Raw genomic sequence first — 12,764 nt, forward strand, 5'->3', positions numbered from 1 at the left:
CCCCCCCCCGCTCAGCCTCTGCTGGGGAGATGCAGCCAGGCTTGCGGAATGCTGCTCTGGCATGGACACCCGTGGGGGCAGGGGGCTGGCTCTGTTGGCAGGAGGCTGTAAAGGAATGCCGCCAGGCTGAGCAGGCAGCAGGGTGGGGACCATGGGGCACTAGACCTGGCAAGGTCTGGATGGTGACTGGGCCACCATTGTAGAGGAGAGGCCTCTGTGAGCATCCCCTACTCCTACCCCAAGTTGACTACTGCCCATCCTGGGTCACTCTCATGTTGCCCCCATCCTGATATTCCGCACCCCTCCCCACATATGTGCGCTTGTGTTTACATACAAGTCCATGTCCAGCTGCAACAGTATCTCCTGGGTATGCTGCCCTACTCATGAGTGGGCAGGAACTCTGGCGCTGGCTCAGGGTGACTTGTTTCTAGGTGCCAGAGGAGAAACGGAGGAGAGACCAGGGTCTTAGGCAGGTGCCATGAAACAGCCTGATGGTCTGTCCCCTAAGACTGCAAGGGCTTCCTCCCCCACCCCCACTCTCCTCCAGAATCAGAGGGCTTCAGGACAAGGCTATCCCAGAGCCAGAGAGAAAATGTCTCAGGGGCCAAAGCTGGGGCATGTGGAAGCCCCTGGCAGCTGCTGCAGACATCCTGCACCTGCATGGGTGCACAGACAGCTGGCCCAGCTCCCAGAAACCCCAGGTTAAGGCCAGGCCAGAGCAGCTTACATGCTTCTGACCAGCTAGCCCCCTGAGGGCTGCCTTCTGCCTCTTCCTCCCAGCCCACTTCCTCATCTGACTCACAGTGGATCCTAGCACTGGCCCAGGAGGTAGTAAGGGAGGGGCTGTGTGCCCATTGGTTGGATAAGGACTCTGAGGCTCAGAGCAGGACAAATCACTTAGGCATCAACATCAGGAACCAGGGGAAAGGGAGGTGGGGAGAGGGGACCTCTCCACGGGCCGGAAGAAGCCTGACAGAGAGAGCTGCATGGGACATTGCTAGGCCCACTGCCAAGTCAAAGCTTGACAGAGGGTGTGGCCAGCATGACTGAGGTAGTGATGCTGGCTCTGTGGGGCCTTGTTGGGGCCTTGGCTCCAGCAGTCAAGCTGCAGGAAGGGCTGGAGGTTGGGTGAGAAGGGAGGGGACGGGTGGTAGGGGGGCACTCAGTCTCCCTGAAGGCCTCGGCTATTCCCCTTTTGTTTCTCTGGCCTGCAGCTCATCGGCTGGGGAGTCCCAGGGCAGAGCCTGAGCTCTGTGAGCAGCTGTGGGCACCTGGCAACATTGGACCTGGCAGGAAGGAGTGGTTTGAAGAGCTGTCCGGTGGGCCCAGAGGGCTGCTCAGAGCTGAGCCTTGAACTTGAACTAGAGCAATGAGGGAGTGGAAGGGCTTTCCAGACAGAGACAGCTCCTGCAAAGGCCAGGAGGTGGAGACAATTTAGTGCCTGCAGGGAACTAGAGGGGATTTGGTGTGGTGGAGTCAAGATTCCTGTTGATCAGTTGTCTGGTCAGTGGGAGTGAACAGGTGGAGCTAGGCAGAAGCAGAATTTCTCTCTTGGTCCTGATGAGGGGCATGCAGTAGGAGCTTCACTTCAGGGAGGTCAAGGCAGGCTTTCTGGAGGGAGGGACTGAGTTATTGTGGAGGTGACTCCTAGGCCAGAAATGGATGCCCCAGGGATGAGTCAGGAGTCTGGAGATGCTCACCCAGCAAGGGCAGAGCTTAGTGATCCTTCACACATTTGGGATTGGGTCCTGGCAGGGTCAGGAAAGCTATGCCCCTGCCTCTGGAAAACAGCTCATGGGTTTTCTTTCAATTTCCCTAGTTATCTACCCTCAGTGCTGGAGTGTCCCCAGGCTTGGTTGGGGAAACCAGATTCAACCCCACTGAAGTTGGAAAGAACAGCCCAGGTTGTGGGTATGCATGTGTGGGAGCAATGCAGGGCTGAGTCGGCTAGAGGGCATGGAACTGTGTGTAACTGAGCCTGGGCAAGAGGGAGAGCAGAGTGGGCAATGCCAGAAAAATACAGGCAATGCAACTCAACTCACACATCATGGGGCCGGTGGGGTGGCAGGGAAGTTCAAAGCTACCCACTAGGCGCTGACCCAAAGTCCAAAGTTCTAAGCAGGGCGGGAAAACATGAATCCGCTGGGTGTAGGGTAAGGGTGGAGGTTACACCTGAATTCTGCCTCCACTGAACCCAGCACTAATAGGCTACAGCTGCCCTTGGTTGGGGGCCTCATGCAAACCAGCAGGTTGTCTGGTTTCCTCTCACAGCATAAACATCATGGCTTTGGCATTTCAGGTCTCTTTTGCAGCTTCCAGGATCCTCTCCTGCCCTGTTAGTTCTGGGGGCCCTGGGCCTCTCCCTAGTGATTGAGCCTGGCCCCAGACATGAACCCTCTGGGACTCCTTCACTTCTAGAGGCACCACCTCAGGGACCACCATCTCTGAACCACTGATGTATGCTTGGTTTTCTAAACATTTAATACACCACAGTTCTAGGAGGAGGAATCCCTAGCATCCATTTTTCAGATGAGCTGAATTATAGAGAGGTCAAGCAAATTGTCCTCCTTCTGGTTACCCAACTGGGAAGTGGCAGAGTAGAACTTAAACCCAAGCAGTCTGGTTCTGGGCCAGAGTCCTTAAGGATTGTACCGTAGAATAGTTGCTCATAGAAGTCCCCCTGCTTCTTCAAAATAAAATCAAATTAGGCTGGAGGCATTGAGGTCAGTGGGAACTCTTTTCAGGCTTTCTCTGGGAACCTGGCCTGATGGGAGATTTTAGTTACTAGAGGTCTTAGGTGACCAGAGGCTGGTGAAGTGCCAGCCTATACACCCAACCCCTGTGGGCCAGGTCCACTGGGAGGCAGACTCGTCTGCAGGCTGGGAAGGGATAAGCACCCCTGGTTGTCTATCATGTCTGAGTGTGCCAGCCATATATACCCTCGTTCAGGGTTTATGAGCCATAGGAGGCCCAGGATCAGGGCTCAAGATGCAGAATGCAGGTGTTTGTCCTGAGACCTCAGGTCACTCCATTTGTTGTTTCTCAGATAGGGTCTTGCTCTGTTGTCCAAGCTGGGCAGAGGTGCAATCATGGCTCACTGCAGTCTCCACCTTCTAGGCTCAAGTGATCCTCCCACCTCAGCCCTGAGTAGCTGGGACTACAGGTGTGTGTCACCATGCCCAGCTACTTTTTTGTTCTGTTTTTGTCTTGATAGTCTTGCTATGTTGTCCAGACTGGTCTTAAACTCTTGGCCTCAAGTAATCCTCCTGCCTTGGCCTCCCAAAGCACTAGAAATACAGGTGGCCACTCCTCCTTTTACCCTGATATCCTCATGGCTCTGGGCTGAAGAGATGCAACCCTCTCCAAGCTAGCCTGGGTTCTACAGGCTGTGAAGCTCAGCTCAGTCTAGGGAGCTGGAGCTTGAGGGGTTACAGTAAGTGATGGGTCTGGGGTCTCCAAGAGGCAGCAGGCCCACCCGGGGCCTTCTAATTCACAGGGAGGGTGGAGGCAGCAGCAAGGGAGTACTACCTCTACCTTGTACTGAAACTTTGAAAGAAACCAGACCACTAAAGCCTCCTAGCCCTGTGTGTATGTGGCCAGGGCAGACTCCCCTTGCCTTGTACTTATCAGGCCCTGACAAGCTTCCCAGTCTGTCCTGAGATGAACGTGTTCTTTCACGGTACCCAACTCCTCCCGACACCTCTGGACTCCTGAGGGGCCTTTACTGCATCAAAGAACTTCTCCCTGCTGTCTTCCCAGCTCATTCTACCACAAGGCCCTCATGGGCCTGCGGGCTCTCGCCTCACTGTGGGCAACAGCAGAGTTGATTCTCTGTTCCAAAAACCAGTCCTCTGGAAATCTGAACCCAGTCCGTTTCACCTTACGAGGCATGGCTTCCACATCTTTTCACCTGACTACATTAGTCTGCAACACTTGTTCAAGGCTCAGCATCTGCCTTGAAAAAGTGAGTAGAGTCTCTTTTTTTTTTTTTCAGTAGAGATGGGATTTCACCATGTTGGCCAGGCTGGTCTCAAACTCCTGACCTCAAGTGACCCACCCGCCTTGGCCTCCCAAAGTGCTGGGATTACAGGTGTGAGCCACCGCACCTGGCCACCTCCCATCTCTTCTAAACAGTGATTCCCAGTTAGTGTCTTCCAAGAGGGGCATTTTCCTTGAATTACCTTCCCACCTATTTAATGCCCAGCTAATTCAGAAGAGTCAAGACCAAAGTCCTTGGCACATTTTGCCCCCAATACTGCCCAACTATCAAGCTTACCACTATCAGAACTTGATCCTGCATTTTCTTTACAATTTTAAAGGAATGCATCCAGATTTGACAAGTTTCAGGAGTTGCTGAAATAAGGAGTCCACTGTGAACTCAGTTTAAAAACTGAGTGTCTGCAGTGAGAAGTTAACTGCAATAAATGTTGTGTTCACTAAGAAAATACACATTTCTTTCAGTTTTGAGAAGACAAAAGTTAATTGTACTTCCCTGCAAATTCTGTGTATGCTAAAAGAATGTTTTCTCTGGGAGTGAGTGATATGTGCTGCACTGCCTGATGTACTGCTGTTAGGGAGGGAAATGTAGAGGCTGTAGGTAAATGCACTGTCTCTAGGCAGAAACTCACAGATGGGATGTGACATATTCCTCCCTCAGCAAAGACATCTTTATGCAGGTCACTTTAGCTGGACAACAAAGTGTAGGGGAAATCTGGAGTTTCCAGGAGAGAAAGACCAAGCATCATTAATGCTTACCTGTGTAGGTTAAAATCTCTGTCTGACATTCTCTCTAGCTCCACCTCCTACACCCACCACTAACACTCAGCTAGAAGAAAAGGAGCTGCCAAAGGAGATGAGGTGTCTTCACTGGCTGGGTCAGCAGAAAGATGAAACATGCACAGACTCAGACTTAGACTAAGTATATATTTTAATTTCTACAAGGTCCCCTTTCAAGTTTTAGGGAAATTTAACTGAAGTGTATACAAATTAGACATTGCTAATATGTACAAAAGTATTTTATACAGTTTTTGAACAATACTAGCTATTTGCAATAAACAAGATGTTACAAAAACAGTCCAATAATGCATTTCCTATTAAGAAGCACAATACACAACATAATTCAATTTTATTAAAAAATAACTTCAAAATACAGAACAATCCCCTTTAGGAAGAAAGGCTATTTCTGTAGTTCACTCTGTCAGTAAACATACAAGTTGAATGCTGCAGCAGAGGGCTGTCCTTGTCCATGGAGAAAATGAATGAGGCTTCTAGGGCCTATCTTTTCTGGATAAAATTCCACCCACAGCTGAGATGGGCAAAGTTATTGCCTGTGGTAGGCAGAATTTGAAAATGCCCCTCCCCCTTTCAGTGAGCTAATCTCCGGAACCCGTGAATATGATGAGATGAGATAGTACTCCTGCAATTATGTTCTATCGCACAATCGACCTTCAAATATATCTGTGGGTTTGAGCTAATCATATGCCCCTAAAACAGAGGAGGACGGGAGAGAGAGATGAACCATGAGAAAGAGCAGGAAGGCTGGTTTGAAGCTGGAGGGGACCACACAAGAAGGAATGCAGGCAGCCTTAAGGAGGTGAGAGAGGGGCCCCCAGCTGAGAGCCAGCAAGGAACTGAATTCTGCCAACAACCTGAATGAGCTTAGAAGCAGATTCTTCCCCAGAGCCTCCATGAAGGAATGTTGTCCTGCCAACCCTTATTTCAGCCTTGTAAGACCCTGAGCAGAGAAGCCAGCCACACTGTGCCAGACCCATGAGCTACAGAACTGCTAAATGGGTGTTGTTTTAAACTGCTAAATTTGGGGTAATTTGTCACACAGCAATAGAAAACTAACACAGTGCCCAATGGCAACTTTTCTTAATTACATTTGGCAGTTTCTGCTTGGGTTCTGAATGCATTTTTTTCCTTCTGACTAGTAGTATGCAGGCAACCCTTGAAAACCTTTAAATCATACTGTTTTGTATTCAGTATCCAGTATTGTTTGTTTGGCCAAAGTCCTGTTTTCTAATGTACTTCTGTCTATCAACCTGGCAAACAACTGACCACCTTACCCTGTTTTCATACCTTCTTTGGGTGATAGTTTTAATACATTCAAGGGCACCCTCCCTCCACCAAGGGTTGTCAGCTCCCTACAACTGAGGGCTCTTTTCCACTTCCCAAATACACCAGACAAGGCCTGTGGTAGGGTGGTGCTGAGTTCTACATCAGGCATCCAATATGAATTTCTTCTGCATAACTGGATTAAAGTGGCACTAAGGTGATTAAGTACACTTGGGGAACAAATTCAAAGTAAAGATTAAACACACACACACACACACACACACACACACACACACACACTGGTTTTTACAGGTCCAATTTTTGGAGGAACCACCCAAAGCCATGAAAATATATAATTTATGCTATACCCTCTATCCCTCTTCCCCTGTCTCTTGCACCTGGGTCAGGTCATGCAAGGCTTTGAGTCAGCTGCAGGTCACAGTGGAAACAGGAAAAACATGCTGGTTACAACAGTTTAGCTGCTGTTGTGGTAATATCCTGTACTTGAAAGACTTGAAAGCCCTGCAAAATGTCTCCAGGATGGTGGCAGTTAGATTTTGATGTTACTTTTGAAGTCCAGTCTTCACTCTTCCAGAGGTACACACACGTAGTAGACTTGAGTGGCCAGTATCTCCTATTGCCAATCCTGCCTGCTCCAGGGGACCCCAACCCACATCTGTACTTGAGAGAAGCCCCCCAAATAGTCAAAGTGAAGACAGCTCAGAATAAACCATTTTTGGTGCCAGTGATTTTTTTGAATTTAATTTTTCTCTTTTATGGTATTTAAATATATGATCTATAAGAGTAATGCTTAAAGAGGTACCAAAAATTACCAAGCACCAAAGCATGAAGTAGAATAGAATTGCTTTTATAACCTAAACTTCTGATAGGTATTGATTAAAAAGAACATAAAATAGTAAGTCCTCAGAGACAGTGCAGGTATTTATAGTTAAGGCTGATTGATTCTTCCTAACCTTGCCCACAAGCCTGAAGTAATACAGACTGTGTGGGACGTATCATGACCACTTTCCTAATCCTGTGAAATATCAAAGAAGTTAGGAATGAATTAAGAACCCCAGAGCCACTGCCTTATACTCCTGGTTACCAACAGTATCAATTCTGGGTGGTTTGTTTTTAGAGCACATTATGTACAAGACTCTATGTAATCAGTATATAAATATTTGGCCGCCTTTAACAGTTCTCCTTCACAGTTCTATGCTTGGCAGCATATATGCTAAAACTGGAAAAACAGGCAAAAAGAATCTGTATTCTAAGGAATACGTGAGATAGAGTGAAATAGACTTAAAATAATATTGCAAATTATACATAAATTTCACGATTTCTTGATTCAAGAAAATGAAGTTCATTTCCATAGTTGGCTACTGTAAAATGTGGCATAAAAATATTTTTAGGAGACATATCTGTATTTTAAATTCTTCTCCCCACATGTAAATGAACGAGTAACAATTAAGAAGTATCTATTTTTGAAATTCATCTCTGATATTGAAATAGAACAACAGACTGTCATTAAGTTTCTTAAGCTTTTAAGTTGCCAGATATTTACAAATAAGATATAATTTGTATCCACAAAAAGGACATTTTCAACTATATCTGCTGCTCTCACTGGGGCTCCGGTGATGAGAGTAACTTCGGTCACTTTCACTGTCAGAGCCATAAGATCTACAACTCCTGTAATAACAAAACAAAATATATAAAAACCTTATAACTATAAAATCTTTGAATTCCTCTTGTAGCTTCTTTTTTATATGAGTGGCTTGAAAACACTATTGATGTTTTCAAGCCACTAATATAACTGATGCACTACTGATGCAGCATAGCACAGACATAGGGTACTGACTATGGCAACACCGTGGACTTTTTCTTTTTCTTTCTGAGACGGAGTTTCGCTCTTGTTGCCCAGGTTGGAGTGCAATGGTATGCTTTCAACTCACTGCAACCTCCACCTCCTGGGTTCAAGTGATTCTCCTGCCTCAGCCTCCCTAGTAGCTGGAATTACAGGTGCCTGCCACCACACCCAGCTAATTTTTTGTATTTTTAGTGGAGATGGGGTTTCACTATGTTGGCCAGGCTGGTCTTGAACTCCTGACCTCAGACGATCCACCCGCCTCTGCCTCCCAAAGTGCTGGGATTACAGGCGTGAGCCACCGTGCCCAGCTCATACTATGGACTTTTCAAAGATGTTTTAAATGACAAGTTGTAGTAATGTCAAGATTAAAATAAAATAAAGAAACATCACATCTTAGGAAATTTGTGTGAAATTCATTCATGAAAATGCTGGGACCACAAAAACAAAAAACCAAAGAGCAGAATAGTTTCCCATGTTAACCAAAATGAGTATCAATATTTGAATAGATTACCTGAGAAAAGTAATGGGGAAAAGGTGCACAAACAGTTTCATTAAAGAAATGGAAACCAAAATGGGGTCCAATGAGGGGTGGCGGCGGCCCTGGGCATGAACAGGACCACTGGGATACTTAGTCAAGAGGACCTGGTCATGGGTCCCATTCAGTTATTTTGAAAAACATTCACTGTGAGCCAGGCGTTTTGCAAGATTCTGGACACACACACACACACACACACACAGACAGGAAACCAAGTATAGTTCTCTGGGGTTCAAGGACAGAATACAATAGTTGCCAAGACAAATAATTTAGGAGCAAGGGAGGCTGCAGTGGGAGCAAAGGCTGTCTTAGAGGCACATGGGAGGGACTATATCCAATAATTAGGCATCAGGGAGGGCTGCCCAGTGACAGTGGAGATCTGCAGGGTAGATGGGAACTGGCCATTTCAAGTGGCAAAAGAGGAGATGGTGAAGAGGGCACCTGTGTCTCCAGGCAGAAGGAAAAGTCCCAGCACTTTAAAGGAGGGAAGCCAGAAAGAGTCTGAGCTGGAGTTGGTGCTGAGGAGGCTGGACCTGATCATGAAAGCAGTAGGGAGTCCCTGAAGAGTTTCAAGCAAGGGAGTATCCAGATCACACTGATATTTACAAGCATCAATGCAGTTGCAATGAACAGGGGAAGGCAAGACCAGAAGCCACCAGAAAAGGACAGTACAAAAGTTAACATAAAGATTTTTGCAGAAGCCAAAATATGTTAAACATAATACATATAATACATAAATGTATTTTCCTAAATAATTGACAACCTATAAACCTCAATCCTGCTGCTGAAGCAAATGATATTATGTATTTTTTTATTTAAAAAAAAATGAGAAACTGGCTACTGCTAGCAAGTAGTTCTATTTAAGCAAGTGGCCATAGTTTGGGTGGCCTTCTTTCTTTCCAAAACAAAGGTCTGTTCAAGATATGTGAATATTTAAAAACCCATTTTAGATTCAAACATTAATAATAACCAACAGATATTACCTGGCAACTCTTAATATAAAAGCCACTTTTAGTGGCTGCTTGTGGGTTGTTCAGATTTAACCAGGAAGAAGTATTTCTGTCCTTGGAAGGTTATACCACTTTCTCTTCCACTAGCAGCCCGTCACCTCCCATATCAAGTGCCCACCATGGCCTGCAGTGCGATAACGGATGATAAAGGAGAGAGACCCACCTGGACCGCCGATTATAACTTCTGCCTCGGTGGTAACTGTCACTTCTCTGGCTTCTACTTCGACTCCGACTCCTGCTATAGTAGCTATCGTAGGTGTAGGACCTGCTTTAACAGCAACAACAAACACTAAATTTTCCCACTCAAATACTCACATGTTCCTATTTCTTTTTAGGATCTTAGGAGTGTTCTAGCTTAGAACATGGGCACTAGGTGACAGCGTGAGGATATATTTCCAAAACAAGTACTGGAAACATTTAACAATTGCCCCCAAATGAGACTTAACATAATTAAAGAGAAAAATTTTAATTTCTTTCCTGCGTTGAAAAATACCATAAAATTAACGAGTTAGTTTAAATCTGGTGGATCTTTGTAGGCAATTATATTCAATAAACACCTGCCATTACAATTTGATACTGTCATTTTTGATACTGGAGTACAATGGGCCAACAGATAAAACTTGTCAAAAAGACTTCATTTAGAAAAGGTATGGTTTCAGGAGACAAATAAATGCATTTAGTTACTCAATAAAATACCACTTTGAACTAACAGTTTATAAAACAGGATCTTTCAGTTCTGCCCCACTGATGGTTACCCAATCCCTGTTCGTACCTGGACCGACTGTGGGGATCATATGAGCTGCTCCTGGATCTGCTCCTGCTGGACGTCCTAATATTAATCACATGAAGGACCATCATCTTATAGATCAGGGCAGGATGGGCTATACCAAATATCTAGACATTTATTTGCCCACCAAGGTGAAAATACAGTGAAATCCCACAGCTACATTTGTTTTGTTTTCATATCAAAAGTATATTGGATTTTCTAAAAAGCCTATTGGATTTCCTAAGATGAAGTTTTATGCAGTTCTTCTCTGAGATGCATATAAAGTCACTAGGGAGGCTCTAAACTGGGTGGAGTTAGGGGAAAGGTCTGTACAGGCAGGACCTCTGTTAAGTAAAGTGAAGTGACAGCAGTAGAAAATACCTCAGAGGCAAAAGAGGGAAAGCAGCTAGGAGAACTAGAAATCTGGGGCCACCCTTCCCCCAATATATATGCTTCTTCCTCTTGGTCCCCTCTCTACAATCTTCCTATCCCAATCTCTAACCCATGTCAAGAGGTAAATGCAGATGTAAAACTTAGGTTAAGGAAGATGCATGTGGGGGAGGTGGAGGTAGGGGTCAAGGCTTCTTAAATATTTCTACTGCTTCTCTTGTCTCACTGATAAGATCCCAACAGAGGAATAGTCAAGAATTCCACAGCTCTTTCACAGAAAAAACTACATGAGAAAATAGGCCAGTATTATATTCAGTAATGACATGATTCTTCTCAACAACTACCCCCTCTATCTGTTTAGCCTTAAAAAGTGGACATGATGGAGACCACATCACAGAGCGAGATCACAAGCTCACCTATGACTTTTGTAACTCCGGTAGGAACTGCTCCGGCTTCTGGTTCGGCCTCTGCTGTACCATCCTCTGCTCCGACTTCTAGAGTAGCTTCTTGATCTACAATTAAAGCAATTGAAAAAATATATAATTATGTTAACTCACCATGATATTAAAATTAATTACTGGTAGGGCAGGAAGAGGAAAACACAAGAAGAAAGCCTCTCACAAACTCCTGACAATGGATGTGACAGCGTCAGCTAACGAGGAAATCTCAAAACAACCATGGTTAAAATCAAACAGAAGAAAATGAAGAAAAACAAGAAAAGGCTGGCACAAGTATGTGCATAGAAGACTGATATATAACACCAATAACACTGAGAAGAAAATAAACCAAATCTCCACCAATGGTAGAATGGGTTAAAAAAATTAAGGTAGAGACATATATCTCTAGAATACAATGTTGAATGAAGAAGGCAAATGTAGAACATCTATATATATAAAAGTATTTTATTTATAAAAAATACAAACATAACATTGTATGAAGATAGAAACATTTGGGGTAAAACGATAAAGACAAAATTATAACCAAAGTTTAGAATAATGGTTAACTTTGGGACATAGGCGTGCAACTAGGGGTGGCACTGGTACATCAAAGCGCTATTTTTTTTTTTTTTTTGAGAAGGAGTCTCACTCTGTCACCCAGGCTGGAGTGTAGTGGCGTGATCTCGGCTCACTGCAACCTCCATCACCCAGGTTCAAGTGATTCTAGTGCCTCAGCCTCCTGAGTAGCTGGGATTACAGACATGCACCACCACGCCCGGCTAATTTTTGTATTTTTAGTAGAGACGGGGTTTCACCATGTTGGTCAGGCTGGTGTCGAACTCCTGACCTCGTGATCTGCCCACCTCGGCCTCCCAAAGTTCTGGGATTACAGGCATGAGCCACCCCACCCGGCCCAAAGTTCTATTTTTTTAAGCTAGATGGCAGGTACATGAGTATGTATTATATAGTTTTTTATACTTTAATCATTTTTTATGTCTAACACTTAATAAAACAAGCAAAAATGTAAGCAGTACAATTCTGCCCCTCTGCATTCACTTGGCTCCCCACCCTTCTCCCCTACTTTAAGCCTGTCATTCAGGAACAGAACAATACCTCTGTGTATAGGTGACATTATGTAATATCACCACAGGTTTTATTCAGTATGCACTTATGTTTTGGAAGACTGACCTGCTTCCAGTATATCTGCAAGAAAATGAATACATCATGTTCTAATAAGATCGTAGTCTTTTATTCAACCAAAAATAATAAAGCCAGACCCTATGAGGTGACTGAATGATGAGTAAGACACAGTTCCTGACTTCAAGGAGTTCGCAGCTTAATGGGGGTGTCAGGCCCAGGCAGGTAACCAAAACAGGGAGGCAGGGCAGCACTCAGGCTTATCCCTCTCAGTCTACTACCTGTTAGCTACATAGCCTAGAACAAGTCCCTGAGCCTTTCTATGCCTTGCTGTCTTCATTACAAACTGAAATACCACCCACTCCAAGGCAGAGGTGGGAAGGTAAATGAGAAGAGTGGCCAGCATCACTAATAGCTCAGAGCTGTCTCTGTGTAAATGGTAAGGTGGATCATAAGCAGATAGGAAGCTGGAGTCACTCAACAGGCAACTACATCTAGCAACAGGAACTCAGAGAGAAAAGGCCACGAGGAGGAAGAGAAGCTGATAACACAAGGACGAAATGGC

The 12,764-nt window shown here is 45.2% G+C and overlaps 1 protein-coding gene across 1 annotated transcript in view; it reads right to left on the minus strand.

The window, feature by feature from the left end:
- Positions 1-4,909: 4,909 nt before the first annotated feature.
- Positions 4,910-12,764, minus strand: part of NKTR (natural killer cell triggering receptor) — a 48,736-nt gene continuing 40,881 nt past the window's right edge. Inside the window, exons 13-16 of the mRNA XM_011984313.1 lie at positions 11,042-11,137; positions 10,242-10,298; positions 9,633-9,734; positions 4,910-7,746 (exon numbers count right to left, since the gene is read on the minus strand). Of these exons, the coding sequence (XP_011839703.1) occupies positions 7,659-7,746; positions 9,633-9,734; positions 10,242-10,298; positions 11,042-11,137 (343 nt within the window). The 3' untranslated portion in view covers positions 4,910-7,658. The remainder of the gene's footprint in view (positions 7,747-9,632; positions 9,735-10,241; positions 10,299-11,041; positions 11,138-12,764) is intronic.

Source organism: Mandrillus leucophaeus, unplaced genomic scaffold (assembly GCF_000951045.1).
Source record: "Mandrillus leucophaeus isolate KB7577 unplaced genomic scaffold, Mleu.le_1.0 Scaffold265, whole genome shotgun sequence".
Lineage (NCBI taxonomy): Eukaryota > Metazoa > Chordata > Mammalia > Primates > Cercopithecidae > Mandrillus > Mandrillus leucophaeus.